We start from the raw sequence: 24,974 nt of genomic DNA, 5'->3' as shown, positions 1-24,974 counted from the left end.
GAGAGTGGGGGGGGGAGAGAGAGAGAGAGAGACGTTTAATATTTATTTTTTAGTTATCGGCGAACACAACATCTTTGTTTTGTATGTGGTGCTGAGGATCGAACCCGGGCCGCACGCATGCCAGGCGAGCGCGCTACCACTTGAGCCACATCCCCAGCCCGGTAGTCTTTTATTTAAAAAAAAGAAAACTAGCACATGTGAGGCACTGGGTTCGATCCTCAGGACCACACAAAAATAAATAAATAAAACAAAAGTTTTGTGTCCATCTACAACACACACACACACACACACACACACACACATATATATTTTTTTAACTTTAAGAAATACCAAACCACAATAATCGTAGGATGAATGTAGTTATATTAATAGGAGCATTCAGTAAAGAGGGAAAGCCAGCTCCCACCCATGATATCTAATAAATGTAAAAAATTAGTCTGGGGCTGGGGATGTGGCTCATGCGGAACGCACTCGCCTGGCATGCGCGGGACGCTGGGTTTGATCCTCAGCACCACATAAAAATAAAGATGTTATGTCCACCAAAAACTGAAAAATAAATATTAAAAAAATTCTCTCTCTCTTAAAAAAAAATTAGTCTGAATTCCACTGTTCATAGTTGGAGACTTACCAACAGAGTATAATAATTTTAGTCCATATCTTTCTTTTTCCTGAAACTATCACAAGTGACTTTCAATTTATAATTAGGGGAAAGAATATAAAAGGAAGATTATAGTCCAAGATTGAGGAAAAACAAATACATTTGAAAAATTCCACAATCATACTGGCCAATTTTAGCTAGCAGTTGAGAGTTCTGCTAATTATAAACTTGCCAGTTCCTAGAATTAATAAAGTACCTCCACTTTTCCTATAATTTCCTTATCTGAAAAACTGAGATAAAACCCAATTCCTAAGACTGTTGTAAGTACTGAGATAAAACACGTAAAATGCCAAACACATAGCAAGTGTTCAATAAATGATATATTCTTATTTGTCACCTAATCAAGCAACAGTTTTCTAATTCCTCTATGAAGACAGCCTGAATTTGTACTTTGCTGTTAAATATGCATCATTTCACAAATGACCATAAAATGAAAAAAGTACATTTTATATAACACACATACACATAAAGAGACATTTTGGTTTCACTGAGTTTGAACACATACAGTGCTTCTGGTTCATAACTTCAAAACTTACATAAAACCTCATTTTTAAAATACATGCTAATCCAGACATTATTACCCTTTATATGTGAGTAATTACACTACTAGAATAACTCTTAACCACGTACAGCCAGAGGAATGAAAAGTTGTGCTCCATTTGCATACTGTATGTCAAAATGCATTCTACTGTAAAATAAATAAATACATTTTAAAAATAAAAATATGTGCTAAAAGTCTACAACACAAGCTTATGTCACATTTTAATGTTGTGATTCCCAAAGGTCCTCTACAAATAAGACAGGAGGTATTTATGGATAAACTTACTTAATGGGTAAACAACAACACCTTAAAGGATGCCTCGCTGGGTCAGGTACAGTGCCGAATTACACAGCACATGCAGTTTCCCTACATGGGCTTGGGTAGATGAAGAGAAGGAGCTCTGGGGACAAAGACACAGAAGATGGCTATTTGTGCACAAACCAAAGAACAGGAGAGTTGTGCGTGGAAATCTGGGGGTCACAGAAAGGAGAGGCCACAGTTTAGGTCAACTGAGTGGTATCTGACTCCTTGCCTCCTGCAAATTCAAAGCATGGAGAAGCATCAGCTTTCTAATATGAAACTAATTACTCTGGAAACAAACATTCACCTACTATTGCAAAACAAATAACATACAAGTGAGCTGCATGTCTGTTGCATGATTTCACTTCTAGATGATCCAGATCCAATATTAATGAATTAAGCCACAGCCCTGATATGTCCATAGTGCTTCCCCATTAGAATGGAAGCTTCGAGGACAGAAGAATTTGGGTCCATTCTGTGCAGGTCTCTATCCCTGGCACACAGCCTGGCCCAACGCAGTTTCTTAACAAATATCTGTTGAATGAAAGATTACCATAGGGTTTCCAGAGTCCTTTCTGAGCCATCATCTGAACAGACAACCACCGTGAGGTTGGCAATGCATAGAATGTATTACCCTGTTCCACAGAAAACCGAAGGAATTAAGGGACTCGAAAGAACTAAGTGAGGGGCTGGAGCTGGAGCTCAGCGGTAGAGCGCTCGCCTCATACATGTGAGGCACTGCGTTCGATTCCCAGCACCACATATAAACAAACAAAATAAATAAAGATCAATCAACAACTAAAAAAAATATTTAAAAAAAAAAGAACTAAGTGACTTTCAAGATTCTGTAATTAAGAAAAAAATCAAGAGCCAAGATTTATGAGAGACCTAGAACCCAGGTCCTCGAGCTCCTAAACCAGTATACTTTCCATATGACGTCTGCAAATAACCAAACAATACTGTGCACAAAAATGACCTGCACAAGCACAATTCCATGGTGACCAAAGGATACTCACTGGGGTCGTTAATTTGGGTAAAGCAATGGTAGATGAAAAGGTTGTGTTCAAAACAATTAAATGACTTCTAGTCAAAAACACATGCCCTATGCTTAACTAATGACAAATACAGGGACAGGTGCTGTCCTTTAATCTCAAATAAGACTATACTACAGAAGATAAGCCACTCCTCGGTGCTGGCCAGGATTTGGGGATTCAGACACCCCCTCCCAATTCTCCCTGGTGATGGCCAGGCCGCAGCTTCCCTGGGGCAGCATCTGGAGTGAAGGCTACTCTGCAAACTTGGGCTGTAGGGACCTTATCTTAAGGCCATCAGCCACCTGGGCCCCATGGAAACAATTAAAATCAGAGCTGTCCCCAAAGGGGAAAGGCAGAAAAAACTTGACCAGCTCTTTGTTCTGTCACGCTTGTAACACCCAAAAGAATACCACAGTAATGTTTTCAAAGGCCTCGGCTCCACTGATCCGTTCTCCTGGTCTCTTCTCTTCATATTTATTCCTCTGACTTCTCTTCCTTTCCCTGCCCTCCTTCAATTTATAAGCTTGAATCTCTCTGCGTGTCTCTATGACCCCTTCAGAGGAAAGGCACTATGTCAATCTAATAGAAATAAATATTAATATTCATGTGCATACTTAATACCCAGAGCCTTTATGAGTGAGCCATATGGGGAGAAGGCAGTATATTATTTCAGGCTAGCTCCAGGGACCTATTTAGTGAACTCAAAAGGAGATGATTTCAGATCCTGAAGCCACTAGAAAAAAAAAGCATGAGTGTTCAGGAGACCAAACCTGCCACTAACTAGTAGTCACATGGTCTACCCCATTTCCTTGTCTATAAAAAAGGGACTTAGAAAATAACAATGCTACTTCATGTCTAAATGCATTAAAACAATAATTATCAATACTTAGACATTATATGCCAGACACATCATATACCAGATACTACTTAACGTGGGTGCTTAACGTGCATTAACCCAACCAATCCCCTCAATGACCTGAAGGGTAGGTTACCCCATTTTACAGATGGGAAAACACAATTGCAAAACTAGGATTTGAACACAGGCAGCCTGGCCTGTTTGCAAACCAGAGTGGCACAAGCCTCCTGTTGGACGGCCATTCTGTCATTTCAATGAGCGAGACAATGGAAATCCTAGTAGTGTGAATTCAAGTGGCTCTATGGAAGTACGGCTCTCACAGAGAACTCTACAGAGTTAACCCACTGGGATTATTCAAACACCACCAATACTCCTTTACAAACATTCCCTCTAAAGGAAAAAAAATCAAGCCACTCCCTTAGAAGAGCCCTGAAGGGTGTGAGCAGACCACTGTAAAAATGATTTTGGCCTGCCAATCTTAAATGCTGTAAGGAAGACAGTTTTGAAAAAGTGCCTTTTTAAGGCACATTTGTTTCTTGGCAAATTTTACTTCTGTCAGCTGAACTCCCAAGTAATTGGTATTTGCTTTACATCTCAAGGGCCCAAATGTTTATCCTCTGATTCAATTATTCATTGTTCCTTTTCACAAGACTCAGTCCCAAATGTGTACCATGTGAGCCACAAGATGGCGCTCTAATACAGGCAATGAATGTGTGCGCCTGGCTGGAGAGCAGAGAGGGCATTTCAGAAACAGAAACGTCCTCCCAGACAGGACCAACTGACCCCTACTGAGCAATTTGCTGTCTGACCATAGAATTTCCATATACTTACTTTCTGAGGAAATCTTCCAAACCCTGGCGACGCTGATCAACGTGTTGGCGATTGTTCATGTTGAAAAACAGGTTTTTAGATGGAAGTTCTGGCAGTTGTCTTATGAGAAAGAAAAAAAAATTTTTTTAATGACCAAATCAAGGTGACTTAGTTACAGAAATCCCTTAAAAAGAAGGAAAATTATTATCGCTTCTCGGCCTTTTGGCTAAGATCAAGTGTAAAAAGAAGGAAAATTATGCATAATAATAATTAGCACACAGCTATTATATATGCAGAAATCAATTAACTTTTTTAAAAAATATTTAAATATTTTTTGGGTCTTTCATGGTCAGTATTTGTGAAAACATGGCAAATTTCAAATTCAGATGCAGTAGCCTCAAAACTAACTAAAGTCATATAGGCAATCAAGAAGCCAATAAATCATTTGTATTTTATATACTTAATGCATATCAATCTTTAAATAATGACTGTCATAATAATAAAGTCTCCTCAATATGTTCTTTAAATTACTTACACCAGCAATGCATTATTTTGGAGTCTCTGCCTCAGCCACACGAATTCTCTATATCTTCTGCGTACACAGGATGTTTTCATTGTAAAACACATGCTATTAGTCTGTATAGAAAAATAGAAAAATAGGATCTTCATCTGAGGAAAAAATGCTTTCCTTAAAACTCATAATAAAGATTCAAATATTCATTCTAGATAGGATGTAAACCACCAAAAATATATTTACATTTATGCCAATACTCTGAAATCTTGCATGTAACTCACCAAAATCTCAGCCCTGAGGTCAGCCAAGATGGCATTCGTGAGAAATGTGGTCCCAGGCTGTGCATGGCCCAACCACACCCTGAGCCCTGAAGGAGTCTCCTGCTCATCTAACTATGAGCATTGACATCAAGGATGAATTACAAAAAAACAAATTCTAAAATGCCAATGACCATTAAGAACTCCTTGACATGGCTGTTCCTAGGGATCACACAAGTCACCAGGTATCGTGAAATCACTGCTCCACTGGAGAACAGCATTTCTCTTCTCTATTGGACACGAGGGGGAATGCAACCCAAGTCAAGAGGGAGGTGCAGGGATCGTGGGGATGGGCATGAGCATACAGGCAGAATAGGCAGATCCAAATTCCAGGCTTGGTTCTGCTAAAGGGCAAGCCACTTGGACTTCAGTTTCTTGAGTGGTGAAACAGGGACGGACTAGTACATACTTATTTTACAGGGTGGTTGTAAAGACTGACAAGAAGCACTTGACAAATGTTGTCTACCAATATTATTATTAGTTACTAACAGTTGATTTCCTTGTAGCTATCCTGAGACAGACTTGGAAAAGGCCACTTATTGAGTCCCCATTCTAAGCTAAGCCCTAACTAATGTTTCTCCTTGGGGTAAACACAAGATGGGTAAATACTATTCTTTGGGAAAAACAAGAAACTGACAAATATTTTTGTCTACTGGTTTCAAAAAAAAAAATACTCCTATTCTCTATTTACTCTCTATATTTGTATGAAACTCTATTTCATAATCTTTACAATTCCAAATGAGAAACTTATTTTTCCAATAAGATCTGTATTACTTCAAAAATTATTACTCTGCCAATTAATAAGATCAGCAGCTGTTTTCCTTGGGAGATCTAAGTGATTATGTGCAACTGTTCCCATGAAATGTCTGACATAGTACCTGATATGTCTGAACTTTATAAAGTTCAGAAAACCTCAGGTCGCAGAGAAGTTAAGAGATTCACCTTCACAGGAGCCACTGGTCTAAACACCATCTTTGCTGACATGGCAGCAAACATGCTAGAAGGAGTCGAGGGCACAACAATGTTCTGTGGTTGGATTTCCTAGCACACCAAGGTCTCACTTCGAGGTGCTCCTCAGGGACTAAGCAAGCAGGCTGTGTTACACCAGAATGAGAGCCCTAATGAGGTTTGGGCAGATCCCCTCCCAGTATCTTCCCCCCAGAGAATACCAGGCCACTGCCGTGCCTCCTGACATCCCCATCACAGGCTGGGTCAACTTAAATTCCCTTTAATTTCCCTCCTCACAGTCACTAGATGTTAGTAAACAAAGATCCACCTCATACCTATATCAGAATAAGGTCTATCTATGAGCCCCTTCATTCACAGGACAAGTTCAGTAGAATATGAAAAAAAATAAAAATAAAAAAATATATATATATGTGATGTACTACCCAGCTCTATCACCTACTAGTTTAAAATTCCAAGTAAATGTCAAAATTTCAGAGTCCCCTGATATTACTTCCCTTGAGGTTAATTTAAGCAAGTTAATCACCAACTTCTCTAAGCAAAGCTCCATCAGTACAGCATCTAACAGAAGCCATCTAGAACTCTCCAGCCCCATCATCCACTTTGAATTGTACAGTGGGCAGGCGCCTCTTCAGCATCAGACCATACTGAGATCACTAACTGATGAAGTTCCTTGGAATCTGTTTGCTAAGTTTTGTTCATTGTCAATTTATTAGCATTTCAGAGATGTGCCAGAATACCACCAAATAATTTGTGGAGCCCCATAATTTGGGGCTCCAGATACAGGTTTCTGAATTCGAGGCATGGTATTCATTAGCTTTCACCATCTTCTGAGAATAATTAAATTTCATGCCTCCCATAAGATGGGTGATAAGGACTCAATTTTTTTAGAGGCAGTTAAGGGCAACTAAAGAATATCATTGTATTTCAAATGCTTATTCTTATATGCTCATAATTTTCCACACAGAACACACCTCTGGTGTGAGCTTATGAATAAAACCAGAAGAAAATAAAAATATATAGCATACTCTCACAAACATTTGCAATGCAACCACTAAATACAGGCAGTTCTCAATTTTAATTTGGTATATTTCCTAAATTGGAGAATTTTGAAAAGAAAAAGAAAATTTATGACTCATGTTGGGGTATCTCATATACCAACTTAGCTGTTCACAATGATAAGATTAAATGATGGCTAAATTTTATTTCACTTGTGCTACGTTGTCACAGATAAATTCTGAGCCAGTTCCTATTCTCCTAAGAGAAGTCTGGACTAAATAAATTGGGAAAAGAGACTATCTTCAAGATCCAGGGCCAATAAACCACAGCCCATGGACCCAGTCTGGCCTGCCACTGTCTTTGCAAATAGTTTTACAAAACACAATTGATTGGTTCACTCATGTACGGTCTAAGGCTGCTTCTAACCTCCAACAGCAGAAACGGTGGCTGAAGAGAACAGAGGCAAAGGTATTCAGAGCCTGGCCCTTCATGGGAAAATTTTGCTAAGCCTTGTTCAAGATGATCACAGAAGGCCACACACCACAAAAACCATTCAACAGATTACAATACATGGTTATTTCCAGATAAGGTATATCATTTCTAATTGCCTACTCCTGATGTTAATTACTCAGAATCTAGATTAAGGCAAAATAATTGCATATATTCATTTCCTACTTTCTGATTCTGTGTATAAAATATTACCCTTCCTTCTCCCAGGAACTCTGTATCCTCTCAAAACTTCAGGTTTATCATCCAATATATTCTCCAGAAACACATTATAACAGATCATAAAGAAACATCATTAATGAGGTATAAATACTCTTAAGCCATGAATTTTAGATGTATTCACATCTTTATAAATGAAGGCAGTAAACATTAAAATATTAATATTTTTAAAAGGTACAAAAAGGATGTCACTAAGCAATTTTCCAGCTGTAGAAATCATCTTATTACTTCATTTAAGACATAAGCATTAGTTGTAACCATTCAAATTTAGCTCTTTGAATTAGGAAAGCTTTTATAAGTTTTAATTTTAATTATCTCAGAGCAACCCATAAAACAGATGCTGCCTTAAAATTTCTGATTTATTACATTGACCACAGATTGCCTACTTACATGGATACATATCTCATAGTCAATATATGAATGCCAAAAGTCCTCCTTCTGAATTCTAGGATCTCGGACCCAGACGCTGACAAATTCCTGTAAGGGCATCACAAAGAGATGTGTTTCAGAATGGCAAGTAAAGACTGGAAAGATCTGAGAAAAATGACTGTATGAGAACAACATTAGCCAACGTACGTGTCATACTTTAAAAAAAAAAAAAAAAGAAGAAGTAAAGTTCATGAATCAGGCACCACAAGCAAGTTCAGAAAACACTTAGCCACAAGTGGAATTTTTAAAATAATGCAAAACTGACCGGGCCTGCTTACAGGTAATGTTATAGGTAACTGAAAACAAACAGAAAGATATGCTCTAAAACTTATTTTTAACTTGTAATCATAAAAAAAAAAAAAGTTTATAGTTTTCACAAATTTTAAATGCAGTCATTTCTTACTTTCATTATCTCTAAATTAAAACTACTGTCCATGTCTGACAGATTTCTTTCTGGAACACAAATAAGGAAAGGCAGCCAAGGTCAGGTGCAAAGTAAGCAATGAGTTGAAACTGACTATGTGTGAGCAGCCCAGCCTCGAGAATCTGCAGTGGTGACTTACTGGAAAGATGAACACCCTCTCTTACACAAGACTTTCCTATTTTTAAAATATATTTCCGACATATTAAAGCAATTCATTCTCATATATTTGTGTTCCAAGTAAAAGAGATGTTTAAAAAAAAAAGCATCGCTATGGTTAATTTTTGTGCCCCTTTTTAAAGATAAGAACAGGCAATAGGAGATGGCATTGAAACCAATACTTTTTAAAAAGTGCTCTTTACTAAGTTTAAAATATGAAAACATATGCAGCAAAAGAGTATTGTTTGGCATCATAAATGTTCATATATAACTCATTCACTCAGCAATCACAAATTTGCTAATGGAATTTTAAATATTCTAACTTTTTGTTAAGATTGGGGCTGTCAGCTGACACACAGGCCTCTGTCTGGTTTTAGCACGTCCAAGAGACAGACTGAGAGGCTGAGCCCAGGTTCTTTCCTCTTAGTGTACACTTTGCACCAGTCACCTATCGCTGTGGGTGTGTATTTAAACTCATTTTCCTGTAGTACTTTTTTATGCAGATAATAAAATGGGAGCTTTCAGTCCAGAGTATATTTTAAAAGCAGCAAAGTAGTCCATATTCCCCGAAAATACTTTCCGCCACCTATCAAGTATCACCTTCTAAGGCATTATATACTTGATTCTTGCATTTGAGACTTGTGTCCTACTGCTTGCCCTCAGTATATAGGTATTAAACTGCTTGCCCTCAGTATATAGGTATTATGAGATAATGTCCCAAAAAGGTATATCTTTTTTTGTTTTGGGTTTTTTTTTGGAGGGGGGGGTACCAGGAATTGAACTCACAGGCATCAACCACTGAGCCATATCCCCAGCCCTATTTTGTATTTTATTTAGAGACAGAGTCTAGCTGAGTTGCTTAGCTCCTGTCTCAGCCTCCCAAGCTGCTGGGATTACAGGCATGCGCCACTGTGCCTGGCTCCAAAAAGGTATATCTTAAAATCTCTTCACTGTGTATTTTTTAAATCAATTTAGAAGCAGAGAAAAAAAAAATAAGGTAATAGTAGATCAATACTTTAAACATTTTGGCCGTAATTTCTTTTTTTTTTTTTTAGAGAGAGAGAGAGAATTTTTTAATATTCATTTTTCAGTTTTCGGTGGACACAACATCTTTATTTTATTTGTATGTAGTGCTGAGGATCGAACCCAGCACCCGTGCATACCAGGGGAGCACATTACCACTTGAACCACATCCCCAGCCTGGCCATAATTTCTTAAAAGCATATTCCAAATTATAAGAAGAACTATAAAAATAATTTTAAGCAAAGTATCTGTAATGTCCCCTAATTAAATTTATTGTGATTGAGTCAAGGATAGATAGATCCTGCCCAAAAATTTAACAGAAGGAAAACCTAGGAACTCTGCTTCTTTGCTTTTAACCTTAGTCTTGAGTGCGAGCATGTGTGCGTGTGTGTGTCTGTGTGTGTGTGTGTGTGCGCGCGTATGTGTGGGGCGGGGTGGTGTGTTTTAAACTCATTTTCTTGCAGTCCTTTTCACATATACACAGTTCTTAGAATGAATCAATGAACAGAAAGATCAATAGGTTAGGAAAAGGAGAAGACCATAAGTCCACATCCCCCCTGCTGCCTCCCCACCCTGCACATACTCAGCGCTGAATTCTGGCTTTCACAGATCTTGGGCATTTTTGCCTTCACAGATCCTTTCCTCCACACAGACACAAAATTTTTTTAAAAATCACACTTTACAACTACACTAGAATACATACAAATACATTAGTATTACATACTATAGCCTTTTTTGATCTAAAGGTTCATTCTTCTGATTTTAAAAGGAATTAAAACATTTTCATGTTCTCTAAAAATAGTGTGTGGGCCCTGGCACCGTGCCTGATGCAGAACTGAGGGATGGATCCCAGTCACAGGTCACATGGAAGCCACGCTCCCTTGGAGGATGTTGGCAGGGTCATTTTTCCCTTGAAGAGGAAGACATTCTTAGATAAGACAAAAAGGGAAATTAACTATTTCCAACAGCTCAGTGTTTCCCTCAGTAGAAGGAAAATAGGCATCTGTTACTGAAATAGTGGGTCTTCATCCAGATTGAACAAAAAGACAGAAACATATTTGTCAATTTGCCACAAATCTGTATTTAAAAAAAAAAAATAGGGGCTGGGGTTGTAGCTCAGTAGTAGAGCACTTGCCTTACACACGTGAGGCACTGGGTTCAATCCTCAGCACCACATAAAAATAAATAAATAAAGATATTGTGTCCATCTACAACTAAATATATATATATATATATATATATATATATTTAAAAAAAAAAGTTTCAAACTAAAACCAATAAAATCCAGTTACTGAAATGCCACATACCCCTGGCTACCCGACATAATTAATTGGTAGCAATGGCAAACAGTTCTCTGAAAAGTAAGGGCTGCCCCCTACTTTTTATTCACTATCACCCCAATGTCAACATATAAACTTTGAACAGCATGTCTCTTTTAATGGAAACAGTACTGAATTTCTTGTCATGAGCCCACTTTTTAAATTATAAAAGTTATTCACTGAGCTTCTGTTTCTACATCTGGAAAAATGGGAATAAATGTCTGTCCAACCCTGTTTGTGAGGTGGATCGAATTGTAAAATATTAGTGAAGGATATTTTTCTTTAAGTACTACAGGAATGTAAAGTGTAATTACATAGAAAGGAAAAGGCTATAGCATTGAGGTCTTTCCTACAGACACTAGAATTAAGAAATTGAGAAATCAATTGCATATCTTTTTTTGAAGTAAAAATTACTAATTTAAGAACCCATTGTCAGAAGAGGGTAATCCCAGTGGCCCAGGAGGCTGAGGCAGTAGGATCATGAGTTCAAAGCCTGCCTTAGCAATTTAGCGAGGCTCTAAGCAACTCAAAGAGTTCGTGTCTCAAAAAAATTAAAAGGGGCTGGGGAATGTGGCTCAGTGGTTAAGCACCCTTGGGTTCAATCTCCAACACCAAAAACCAAGCAAAGAAACCCAATAGCAAATACTCTAGCAGCATGATTTTTCAGAAAAAGACAGTTATATCTAAGAGTTAACTAAAGATTTCACAGTACTTATTCCACCCAGACACTTTATAATATTTGAAAGAGGAATGGACAACACAGTAACAAATTACAGTAAAGAATTTCTTCCTCTTCTCAGTGTGTTCTCAGACCTTATTATCACTTTAATCTTTATATAAGGAAATGTACATTGAATGAATATTCTAAATCCATACAGGGGAAAAAGGTCTTCTAAGAACACAGTTATGCATTTTAAATGTACACTCAAAATTCATGGTGGCACTAGGATTCCAATTTTTTTTTCAGTTCTGAAAGTTTTTTTGTTGTTGTTGTTTTGTTTGTTTTGTTTTGTTTTTAAGAGTGAGAGAGAGAAAAGAGAGGGAGAGAGAATTTTTTAATATTTATTTTTCAGTTTTCGGTGGACACAACATCTTTATTTTATGTTCATGTGGTGCTGAGGATCGAACCCAACGCCCCGTGCATGCCAGGAGAGCGCGCTACCTCTTGAGCCACATCCACAGCCCCCTGAAAGTTTTTAACTTGGTTTGAATGATAAATATCACTATTCTTTTGTGGATGGTAGACTTTTCTTCCCTTTCTATTCCCTGAAACATTACTATACCCGATGCACCGTCCCAGCCTGCTATTCTTTATACCTGTTGCAATTTTAGAGTGACTTCATCCAAACAAATTCAACCACGCTGCATGAGCTTGTAGCTCTCATAGCACCACCCGTCCGTCCCATAAACACTCAGTGTCATAAACACCATAAACATCACTCTGTTCCTCACCTCAGCGAAGAACATCCTCAACAATCCCAGTCAGACTTCTCTTTTTGACTCAACCCCCCAAATCCACACTGACCAAAGCCTTAAGATTCCCCCCCATGGAACTACCCACAATTCCATTTCCTCTACCTCTGCCTTCGTTCAAGGACCTCTTGCCCAACATTAATTGATCTCTGGGCCCATATCCTATGTACCCTCCACACTAAGACAAGAAAGCTCCAAAACACATCTGATGATGTCACTTCCCTGGGTAAAATCCACCAAAGACTCTCCCATAATCTTCAAGATCTAGTTCAAACACCTTAGCCAGCACAAACACCACCTTTCAGGACTTCCCTACTACTTATCTCAAAGGCTAAGCTTTCTCTCCTTTTTTTTTTTTCCCAAATATTTTGTTGTTGTTGATGTACCTTTATTTTTTATTTATGTATATGTGGTGCTGAGGATCAAACCTAGTGCCTCAAACATGCTAGGCAAGTGCTCTGCCACTGAGCCACAACCCCAGCCCCAAGGGCTAAGCTTTCGACGTTACACACTTCACACCTCCATGCCTCTGAACAAGCCCTTCTCTCTGGATTGCTCTCTGCTTCCCCACCATCACCCCTTTTTTTAACCTTCTCTTCTACTATTTTTGGCTAACTCCAATTCATTTCCCAGTGCAACTCAGTCACCACTCCAGGAAACCCTTGTCAGACTCTCCTGGTCTAATTCATTGATTCTCCTCTGAGCCCCTAACGTCATATCTTGGGCTCAGTCCCTACTCACCACACCTTGCTGTCCTATACTCTGATCACCTGTAGGTCTCCTCTATCAGAAGCTATGTTCCTACAGAGCAGCTCATGCTGTCTTGTGAAACTTGAGTATCTAATGTATCCAGTGTCCTCCATTAATATCAGTTAATGAATAAATGAAAACCTGCAGGAACAAATAAATCACCTTCGAGGGGGAAAAAAAGAAATTAAACTTCTGCTGAAATAAAAACCTCACCCACATGGGTTCTTGGACTCCATGTATTAATGATAAGTTATTTCACAGCTGGTTTAAAGTTTATCTTAATTTAACAAACCTCTTCCTCTAAGAGTGTGCCAATTAACAGCAGAAGGCTACCAGAGCAACGCTTAAGATCTATGAGAACAAACTGGTTTCGAACACCCTAAAGAACTCTAGAAAAGCCTATTTACATAGAAATAATCGAAAATCATTCTGATATCTTCAATAACTTGGTCCCCTAAGACGTGTACCAGGCAACAATTCATTAGCCTAGTTGGAGTTAAAATATGTACTTTGAATGTAATAAAAGTACATTTATTTTAAAATATTCTATAATTCAGATGGGCCTCTCCTCCCCCACTCTGCAATTAGTAGGAATTAGTGAAGTTTCACTACACTTCCAGCTAAGAACAGCCCAGCCAGGCAGCCGGAGTTCACCTATAATCTCTTAATTAGACGCATCCCTCACGACCTGCCCACCATCCTTCAAGGGAATGTTGACAGCCTGTCAGCCACAGAGGACAGCCCCAGAGTTCCATACCTACCATCATATGGATTTCCTATGGAAATGGCTTCTGCAGCAGCGGTTAGTCAATTTAATAACCTTATTAAACACTTTAATGACTTCTTGGGCCTAATGACTATATTGGGTATGAAAGAAAATGCCAGGAAGAGTAGAATTAAAAATTTAAACTAACTGATCCTTCCTGTTCCCCCTGTGAAAACAGGCTTCTGAAGAAAGTAGGCCCTTCGAAAACCTCATTCCTGTGTCCTTTGGCAGTAACCACTCTGGGTTGGTGGCCCCAACCCAGGTTCAACCTTTATTTCTAATTTGCCTTTTCTCATAGCCCTGATGTGAGATGAAACTAATAATAAAGAAAAGCTGTGTTGTACAGGGTACTGACATGCACCAGGCACTCTGCTTAAACATTTTCCTTTAATCTTTACAATAATCCTAAATGCTCAGCAATATTATCGTCTTAATTTAATAGATTTAAAAAAAAAAAAAAAAAAGAGGCTTCTAAAGCTCAAGCACTGGCCCAAAGTCAAATGACCAGTTAAGGCTGAGCTAGGTGTCGAACACAAGTGTGCCTTGTTCAAAGCCCGTATGCACAAACAGATCTAGTTAAGTGGTTCTTTAAGCAAAAGAAAATATGAGGCAATGTCCAACTTTACTATAATTGCATTGTTTGGGGGGAAGGATTATCTACTGTGCTATTAGATAAAATACCAGTTTAAGCAAAATGCTTTTTGAAACTCTGTCCCTCCCACCAAGGAGACCTCAGTACACTTAGTCATCATGTTTGCCCAGGTTCCTCTTGGCTGTGACATTTTTTCAGATTTTCCTTGTGTTTGATGACCTTGACAATTAAGAGGAGAGCTGACCAGGATGTTTTGAAGATTGTCCCTGAATTAGGATTTGTTTGGCATTTGTCTTAGGATTGAACTGGGGGATTCTGGATGTCTGAAAGACCACAGAGATAAAGTACTGTTTTCATCAGGTGGTACAGAGGGGGCATACCGTCGTCACCATGACTCCACGGCTAACATGGACCTGGATCACCTGGCTAAGGCAGTGTTTATCCGATTTCTCTAATATAAAGTTTCTTTTTTCATAGCTTAACAAATGTGAAGATGAATTTATATTCACTATTTTTTTCTTTTTTTAAATATTTTTAGTTGCAGATGGACATAATACCTTTTTGTTGTTGTTGTTTATTTAGTTTTTTTATATGATGCTGGGGAGGTCAAAGCCAGTGCCTCATGCAGACTGGGCAAGCACTCTACCACTGAGCCACAATCCCAGCCCTAATTTTTCTTTTTTTTTAAAGATACTTCTAATTTAATCATCACTGGCCAAGTATTTCTTGAAATCTATGTGAATGCTCAGCTGGAAGGGTGAGGTATTAAACTATAAATTCTCTATGCTCGCAGTTTTCTAAAAATGACATATACATATTATCAAAAGAGTAGAGAGAAATAACCCAAACTTTTGTTTTTTTCCTTAATACTGTTCCAAAAATGTTCTGTAATGAACAAAACTTTTAAAAATTTGGAAGAAGGAAAAACAAAAAAAAAAAAAAAAAAGATCTTTCTTTGGGACTGGCTCAGAAAGCAGCGGAGCCCTTGAGTGACAAACCTCATGCTCAGAATGTCTGCAGCATTCTCTGAAACCTGCTGTGTACTCAGAAGGAATAATATTTCTAGCTGCTTTTCTTTTCTTACAGAAGACTGTGAATTCCCTGCTATGGAAACCACACTTTTTTTTTTTTAATGGGAAAACTTAATAACTGGGTATAACAGCAGGACTGAGAACCGGAAGAAACAGATATAGGAAGAAAGGGGGAGGGAGGGGCAGAGAAGAAAAGATATGGGAAGGAAAGAACAAATTTAGGTTTGAGGGAGTGAGAGACTGGCTTTTTGTTTGGTTGGTTTTGTTTTTAATACTGAGGATTGCACCCAGGGCCTCGTGCATGCTAGGAAGCGCTCTACCACTCAGCTACACTCTCAGCCCTCTGAAAGGATGTTTGTCTTTTTTGTTGTTGTTGCTGATTCCCTTCAAAATCCTCAGTATCACAAGACCTGAGGAGATAATTTTTATTCTTTAATGATATTTATTGGTTTTAGCCCAGTCTGTTTACAATTAGTATCCCAATATCAAAACCATGCTTTGAGGCTGAGGCTGTAGCTCCGTTATGGAGCACCCACCTAGCATGTCTGAGGCCCTGGATTAAGTCAACAGCACCAGGTAGAGGGTGAGGACAGCTTTCTTAGAGCAAGTCCAAAATGTTACTGGAGGTCAGCATAAGCATATCTTGAACACATTAACATTATCCCTAGAGGTCATTCCTCCAAAATGAGATGGCAACACATCTCTCCTGTCTCCCTCATAGCACCCTATCTCCTGCCTCAGTGGTGGGGTCCCAGCGGTGCATGGAACTCCCCCCTAGGCCCATTCAGGCCTGCTCTACTCAGGGTATTTCCTGCCAAGGAACTGTTGGTGCCAATAACTAGTAACTGCTGTTATTCCCAGTATGGACTCTGTGCATTTTGAAGGAGGAAAAAAATCCTTATCCTAAAAGGAGAGAGGCAAAAAAAACAACAAAATCAAAGCAAAAACTAAAGGAGAATGCAGCCATCATGATCTAGAAGAACAAAGATGATCTGTGCCCTGCCATGAACTCAGACACAGAGGATGGGGTTTCAGCCACCCTTCAGGTCTCAGCCCACAGGGAGGAGCAAGCCTAGCTCCTTCGTGAAGGAGCTGCGGCCTACCAGGTTCAAGGCCAGAATGTTGGTCTTCGTGAAACAGACCGTGACCTGCGGGAGGAAGCTGTTCATTCACACATTGCAGAAGAGCTTCCACCAGGCCGGGGACCAGGGCCCTTAGTAGTGCAAAGAAATCAAACTGCTCATTCTGGACATTAAAAAATAAAAACAGCAAAAATGCCTGACTCCACAAAAGATGCTGTCTGAAACGTATTTCCTGTCACAGCCACCTGCCTTTCCATTTGGATTCTGGGTTCTGTCTCATTAAACACAAGAGTTGATTCAGTTGAGTCCGTCTAATTATTCTTATTAAAATATGTAACCATAATATTTTAATTGTAAATTAAAGTTGCATGCATGAATGAATCTGAATTCATTTTAATTTTACAATGGCCCAATGCCAAGGCCTTTTTATGGGGAAGATCCATCAGCTCAGATACTGCTGTCCTGGGAATTCAAACCAATGTGCAAATGGAACGTGTTTAACTAACAAGGGAGACTCTCACTCCCTTTTCTCTTCTCCCTAGATTTATTACAGTAATAAAGCTGTTCTAACAAGAAAGACTGCATTTCCCAAATCTTTAAAAAAAAAAAACACCAAACTTCTAGGTTGGCACTACCAGTTATGTAGAACCATCTGAATGTCAGACTATCTGAATCTTGAACAATGATGGCAAATAGGTCTTAATTCACAGGCCAACCTCATGATTCATAAGTAATATCTGTCATGGGTATTAAGTGGAGAGTAACTATGCAAATATTGTATCCTTGGGATAGATTCTACAACAATCGGTAATACTGCATTTGACCCTTACATGGGTGATAAGGCGGAACCTGACTTATTTTCCACTAAACAACAATCAGCCACTAGGATACTGAAAGGCTCAACCAAAACCTCCCCTATTCTAACAGGCATTGACTACAGGGTGCTGTTAGGGTAGGCAGGGGGTAAGGGAGGCCATAGAAAGCCTCTCCTTGATTCTAAGCTGAGGCCTGAAGGAGAAAGAGGCGTTCGCAGGTCACCACATTATGGAAACTGAAGGAAAAGATAGTTCCAGAAGTGGGGAAAACATCTGAGAAAATCCAGGCGACAAGAGTGCATAGAGCATTCAGGCTACAAAATAAACTCTAAAATAAGGAGTAAGAAGGGCCCTGGTGTAGGATAGGGAGCAGGAGGAGGTAAGTCTGGAGAAAGAATCTGACTTGAGCCCTGCAGGGCTTATAAGCCACGTGTCCAAGTTCTGACTCTGCTCTAAGAACATGGATTAGAGGTCAGATCATTCCAGCTATATGTAGAAATGGAAGGATGGGTGGTCAATTATAGTACATCCAGGATCTAGCCTTGGTGCATTTATTTCTTGCTGAGAAGCTAAAGTAAATTTTTGAACATTATACCTCTTTCTGCTTGCAGTATTTTTTTCCTTTTCCATTTAAAAACTTTCCATCTTGGGGCTAGGGTTGTGGCTTGGTGGCAAAGTGCTTACCTTGCCACATGTGAGGCACTGGGTTCGATCCTCAGCACCACATAAAAAAAATAAATAAACAAAATAAAGATACTATGTCCCTCTATAACTTAAAAAAAAAACTTTTCATCTTAAAATTCCTTTATGCTGTAATATTAATATGTGGGATAATATTAATGTATATTTATAAGAATGGACATTTTCAAGGGCAAAAACATACTTTCTTTATGTAGGCGACTAAAACTGATGTCTGGTTTTTAGTCATTGAGTTGGGTTTTTTTTTTTTTTTGGTACTGGGGATTGAACCCAGGAGTACTTTACCACTGAGCTATATCCCCAGCACTTTTTATATTTACTTTTGAGACAGGGTCTCACTAAGTTGCTTAGGACCTCAATAAGTTGCTGAGGCTAGCCTCAAATTTGCAATCCTCTTGCCTCAGCCTCCCAAACTGCCGGGATTCTAGGCATGGATCACCATGCCCAGATCATTGAGTGACTCTATAATAGAAATCAAGCCCTCTCCCACCCCACCAAAGTTGCTTATAATCAGAAAAAAAAAAAAAAAAGCCTTTGCTGCTTTCAAGGGTAGCCATCCTCACCCCACCTCCCAGGAAGAAAACTTTTAAATGTGCCTTTGGAACAGGGTTGGTGGTGGGCACAAGCCCACTCGCCTGGTTCTTTCTTCTTCTTTTTTTCTTTGCAGTCCTGGGTATTGAACCCAGGGCCTTGTGCATGCAAGGTAGGTACTCTACCAACTGAGCTATATCCCCAGCCCCAAGCCCGCTCCTCTGGACAGCCAGCCTGGTATTGGGAGGCCTGTGCAGATGTGTTACAAAGAACTCTCCCTATCCAAAGAGGTGTGGACTCCCTGGCAACTGGGAGACGATAGTCTCTAGACCTGGGGAGTCCCGCCCAAGTGACTTTGTTTGCCTCAGGATTTGGCCACTGGACAGTCTAACAACATGATTACCACAGGTACTTTGGGCCATGCTGTATCTGTTCTGACCTCCAGAAGAAATGGAGATTAAAGGTACAGTTGGCTCTCAATGGGACTCAGTCACTCTCCATATCTGTGGGATCAAGTATGGATCAGAAATACACATCCAGACTTTTTTCTCTGATCATCTGTCTCTAAACCATACAGTGTAACAACTACTTACATAGCACTTACATTGCATTTGGCATTATAAGTAGAGATGATTAAAACATGGGTTATGTGCAAATACTAAGCTGTGATAGTAAAAGCAAATGTGACTCCATTTTGTTTTGTGACTCCATTCTGTAAAACAACTATGCCAAGGAGAAGGGTCATGACTGGGGCAAGAAGTTCTTTTCCTTTTGCTATAGAAACCTTTAAGAACACGGAACTACCTAATGGGGCATTGTTTCTGTAACTAGGGTAACTGGGGTGATTGGGCTAACTGTGATTGGTTAGGCTTCCCGCCGCTTGAATGCACTCTCCCGCTTCTGTAACCTGGCTTGCTTGCATTGGCTAAACCCTTTTGCGGTTTTCAGGCTTATAAGGAGCCCCCTTGCAATTGTTCGGGGCTGATCAGGGGAACAGTTTTATGTTCTAGTCAGTCACCACTAGTGTGCTTCAATAAAGGCTTGATTCGATTATATGTGAGTGGTCTGGAAGTCAGTTTATGAAACCCCGGGACAAAGCTTTAACTATAACAATGCCATTTTATACAAGGGACCTGAGAATCCTCAGTTGTTGATATTCATGATGGGTCCTAGAGCCAATTTCCTATAGATACCAAGAGGTCAAGTGCTAGCTTGACACCTAGATGAAGGCTCAGGAGTTACATTCTGGAAAGGACAGCCTTGCCTGAGCTCTGGCGGGGAAGGGGGAGGACCAAGGTCCAAGAGGTAACAGGCAGAGCAAAACTGAAACTAATGGCAGAGTCCCCCAGTTGTTTCCCAAAGGTGGGCGCCATTCAGGGATGAGTCAACAGAGTAGAAAACCAAGAAGACAGACCAGAGGGAGACAGTGCTGAGTCACAAGACAAGCAGTGGGCGGCAGAAATCCTCTGCAGCTTTGTCACTGGAACCAAAATATGAAGGTCACAGATGCTCCTATGGTGGGGAGTGGGGAGCGTACAGGAGGGTGGGTCATCGGCCCTCTTCTGAGAAGCCACAGGTTTATTGTTAATGAATGAAGCACTAATCTACAGTGCGTCAAATCACACAGGTGATTTATATTCAGATTTATGATAACATACCTCTTTCTGTTGTTCTGGAAACATCTTCACAGGACACGATCAATCTGAAAAATAAAATGTCAACATTAGTGATACAGAACCTCCACACAGGAGTAGACATGCCTCTTGTGGCCTCCCTCAGACCCTCACAGGGGAATCTCTGCTCCTCCCTCGCTCTCACCTGCTGCTGATCTGATGAACATCAGTCCACACTGGGCATGGGAGTGTGGACTGTGGCCAGACCAAGGCAGTCAGATAATGACAGATCCTCAAACTGCAAGGCCAATCAGGCTGGAGTCAGAGCCTTAGAGAACTGAGGGAGGCTAGAGATATTGGGGAGTGGGGGGTCATGAAATTTGGGGAAGGGGTGCCAGTAGGCAGCAATGAGACAGACAGGAAGGAATAGGAAATGATACGCAGAGAGATCCACCCTGTGGAAAAGCCCCAGTATTTTTATTGGAAACTCAAACCAAAGACCAGGTCATTTTTGTGACACTTAATCTACCCCAAATGTCAGATGAGATGTGGTGGGGCCCAAAGAGGGGTGAGAGGACCTTGACTAGGACCTGCCAGTCAACACAGCCAGCCTGTCATTTGATTCTGGACCCCGTATGTCCCTGGGGTTGTTCTATTGATATTTAAACTCCGTTTATTACATAAGCTCATTGGAGTTAACCCCTGATCCCTACTTTAAAAAATTTAATTCCCTCCCTCTATCCACACATATGTACGTGTTCTTACAACAGAGCTATGACTGCAGGATTGCTATTTCCTTTATGTTGATAAGACTAAACCCATTTTCTAAGAATTGTCATTCACAAATCTTTCCAGAGTTTCTACTAACGTCTTGGTACTGTGGGTAGGGAAGAGGCAGAACACAAGCTCCAGCCTCCAGGCCCACGTGGAGTCACTGACAAGATAACCCAACCTGCGTGGAAAGTTCTGCCACAGAGGAACAGTGTACCACTCCGTGAGCTGCAGGCAGGCAGGTAGGTTTCCAGGGAAAAAGAAGTTCCTCTCTCCTAGAGAAGTCAGTAGAATCCAGAGAAAAGGCAGGGGGCACCTGTGGAATCTCAATGTTCAAAGAAAAAAGGGGGGGGGGGGCTGCCAGGGAGACAGAGGTGTGACAATGACTCACATAGATGATAACAAAAAACATGATGTTTGGTCAAGAGATGGTGACCGAGCCAGATCAGCCGAGAGACAGGGTTCTGGGAGGGTAGAGTTGAATTGTGGCTGCCACAAAGATATGTCCAAGTCCCACTCCTGAGACCTGTGAATGTGATCTTATTTGGCAAGAAGGTCTTTGGAAATATGAGGCATGGAAGGATCTGCCCCCATGGCTTCCAGAGGGAGCATGGTCCTACTGACACACTGATTTTTGGACCTCTGGATTCCATGATTATGACAAAATAAATTTCTAGTTTTAAGTACCACATTTGTAATAATATAGGAAAGTATTATAAAGGGGATTTCTGGGGAGTAGACTGGAAAGACCAGCTGGGGCTGTCACCAGGGCGAGGAACTCATGCATTGGTTCATAAGTAAGTACGATGGAGCTGATACCATGCGCCCTGTGCATGGGGTGAGAAAGGTGGCTACTTCCAGGGGCTTCCAAAAGCTGTGTTAATTTGGAATCCTCAGAAGCTTATCACCTACCCTTCAAAAAGAAAACCTCTTCACCCCTGTCCCCAGAGTTCCTATTCAGAGGTTCCTCCAGAGTACATTGGTAGGTGCTCTGTCCATACCTGGGCCTTACTAGTTCACTGCCCAGCAGGGGAAAGTCTGGCCATGCTGAACTAGAGGTGGGAGGTTCAGAGGAGAGCAGAGCAGGCCCAGAGGTTCAATATCTACACAACTGTAAGGTAGGAAGGATGTGGACAGAGCACCCTGTAACAAGAACAGAAGAACATACAACAAGGATGAATCCAGAGGCTATTAGGCCAAGTGAAACAAGACAGTCACAAAAAGACGAACACTGACGAAGCCCCCAGAGTAGTCAGAGACGGAAATAAAGTGGTGGTTGCCAAGGGCGGGGGAGAGGGAGAACAGGAAGTTGTTCAGTTGGTACACAGCTTGTTTCACAAGATGAAGAGTTTTGGAGATTGGGTGCACAACACTGTACACTCCCAAATGGTTGTGATGGTGTATCTTATATGTATGTATTTTACCACAATTAAAGCAAACTTTTAAAGACTGGAAGGACTCAGGAGAAAGAGGCTTTACTGAGGAAAGCAACACTTAATTCAAGACCTAGCAGACAGTGTGATTTAGCCAAGGAAACAAAAGAAGAAAGTTGTTCTAGGCTGAGGGACTGGCCAGAGCAAAGCGGCAGAGGGTAAGAAAGAAGAGCACGTCAGGCATTTGGGTTACCCATGGAGTCCTATGTGAGAGGGAAGCTGGACTTCCCATATTCTCAGGATCTGTGCTTCTATAAACCACATGCTGCACACAGACGTCCGTCTGCCCAGGTGGATCCTCTGCCCACAGACCTCCACCCTCCAGTCACCCCACTAACTCCACTCTTCCGTGATTCTGCAAAAAACCACTTCCCCTCTCCTGCCCCAGCTCTCTGCCCCCATTACACAACCACGTTGTGCAGTTCCCCGCTTACATTAACCTTGGTGGTGGCATGAGATCTGTATATTCTGTCTTCCCATTTGACTGAATTTCCCCAACAGAGAAGATCTATGCTTTTTATGTAACTGAACTTCACCACCATCCTGTTAGGGGGTGAGGGTGAGTATCCTCACTCCACAGATAAGAAAATGGAAGGTCAGAGAGATTCAGCTGCCTAAGGTCTTCAAGTGAGTGAGCAAGTTCAAGTCTAGTTTCTACTTAAGCCCATCTGCATACCAATTCTGGTCCCTCCAGTGCCTGAGGCTGCCCTTGTGAAGGTGTGATATGAACACACTTCATTCTCCCCATAGGGCATGAGCTTTCCTCACCCAACACAGAAGGTAGAGGTGGATTCATACCCTGCCTCATGGTGGAGAGTGCCTTTGTAAGAGGAGGGGAGACAAGTATATTTATTAAGGAAACAATTTTTGTGTCTTTCTTTTCTTTGCGGTTAGGAATAGTCAATCCTTAAACAAAGTCCTTGACCCTGTATACCTTATGGATATAGGCCAGGTTCCAAGAGCTGGGGGCCTGAGCCTCAGAACAGAGAGAGAACAAATATGTGTATCTTTCTGGTCTTTCTCTCCATGTCTCACCATCTTGCTTTGACATTGCCTCCTCCAATGCACTTTCACCCTGGTCTTATAGCCATCATGACAGCACATTACCTTTTTAATGTTGAAGAGACTCCACCATGGGGCAACTCTGCCCAAGGAAAAGCATCCGTCACCTACCCTGTTCCTTTCCCAAGACAATTCTGCCTCCACAGAAAGCTATTACTATAGTTTGGATCTTAAATGTCCCCCAAAGATCCATGTGTTGAAGGTTTGGTCTCCAGCCTGTGGTGGAAGTAGGAGATGGTGGACCCTATAGAAGGTGAGGCCTAATGCAAGGAAGTTGGGTCACTGTGAAGATGCCCTTGGAGGGGATACCGGGATCCTGGCCCCTCCTCTTTTTCTTTCTCTTCCTAGCCACCATAAAATGAGTGTTTTCCTTTCCAACACATTTCCCCCATGATGTGCTCCTTGCCACAGGCCCAAAAGCCATAGAACCAACTGACCATTACTAAAACCTCTGGAAAAGTGAGCAAAACAACAACAACAAAAAAACCTTTCTTTCATGTTACTTATCTATCTCAGGTATTTTGTCACAATGACAGCTGACTAACAGCTATTTTACAAGAAAATTACAGACAGAGTCGTGGTATACAGGAGAGAGATGGCGTGAGACAGGAACCTCAGAGAGCACTGGGGAGAGGACCTGAGTGAGGAGTTGGCTGAACAGTATAGACCACTTTCAGAAGGACCTAAGAAAATGGGGTGAGAAAGGTGGCTACTTCCAGGGGCTTCCAAAAGCTGTGTTAATTTGGAGTCCTCAGAAGCTTATCACCTACCCTTCAAAAAGAAAACCTCTTCACCCCTGTACCCAGTTCCTATTCGGAGGTTCCTCCAGAGTACATTGGTATGTGCTCTGTCCATACCTGGGCCTTACTAGTTAGTTCACTGCCCAGCAGGGGAAGTCTGGCCATGCTGGGAAGTTGGTATTATGCCCATCTTCCTCCATTGGGAGATGGCCCAAGGCACTAAGGGCCCCACAGAGGCCCCTGGGACACACAGAGGAATCAGGTCCTAGTACTATGTTTAGTAAACAACTCCCCACCCTTACATAAACAGAAAATCAATATGAAAATTTTTGAGGAAATAGTGAAAGATAGAAGCACATAAAAATTTAAATCAGTGCATGTTTCAAAATAGAAACAAATAATAAAAATAATGTAGTATATGACAAAGATTAATATTTTTTAATTATTAATCTTTGTCAGATACAAATCCATACCTAAATATTTTTGTAAAATGTAGGTAAAGGCCAGGTGCAGTGAGTGGCACATGCCTGTAATCCCAGCAGTT

General features: G+C 40.7%; 1 protein-coding gene across 8 annotated transcripts in view; it reads right to left on the bottom strand.

The window, feature by feature from the left end:
- Positions 1-24,974, bottom strand: part of Snx10 (sorting nexin 10) — a 167,324-nt gene that overhangs the window by 107,124 nt on the left and 35,226 nt on the right. For all 8 annotated transcript variants that reach the window (XM_048786367.1, XM_048786368.1, XM_048786371.1 and 5 more), the window contains 4 exons: positions 20,470-20,513; positions 8,112-8,198; positions 4,735-4,835; positions 4,221-4,319 (listed from right to left, as the gene is read on the bottom strand). In XM_048786367.1, coding sequence (XP_048642324.1) covers positions 4,221-4,319; positions 4,735-4,835; positions 8,112-8,198; positions 20,470-20,493 — 311 coding nt within the window. In that variant the 5' untranslated portion in view covers positions 20,494-20,513. The remainder of the gene's footprint in view (positions 1-4,220; positions 4,320-4,734; positions 4,836-8,111; positions 8,199-20,469; positions 20,514-24,974) is intronic.

The sequence above is a fragment of the Marmota marmota genome, unplaced genomic scaffold (genome assembly GCF_001458135.2).
Source record: "Marmota marmota marmota unplaced genomic scaffold, marMar, whole genome shotgun sequence".
Lineage (NCBI taxonomy): Eukaryota > Metazoa > Chordata > Mammalia > Rodentia > Sciuridae > Marmota > Marmota marmota.
This window is presented reverse-complemented; position numbering and strand designations above follow the sequence as displayed.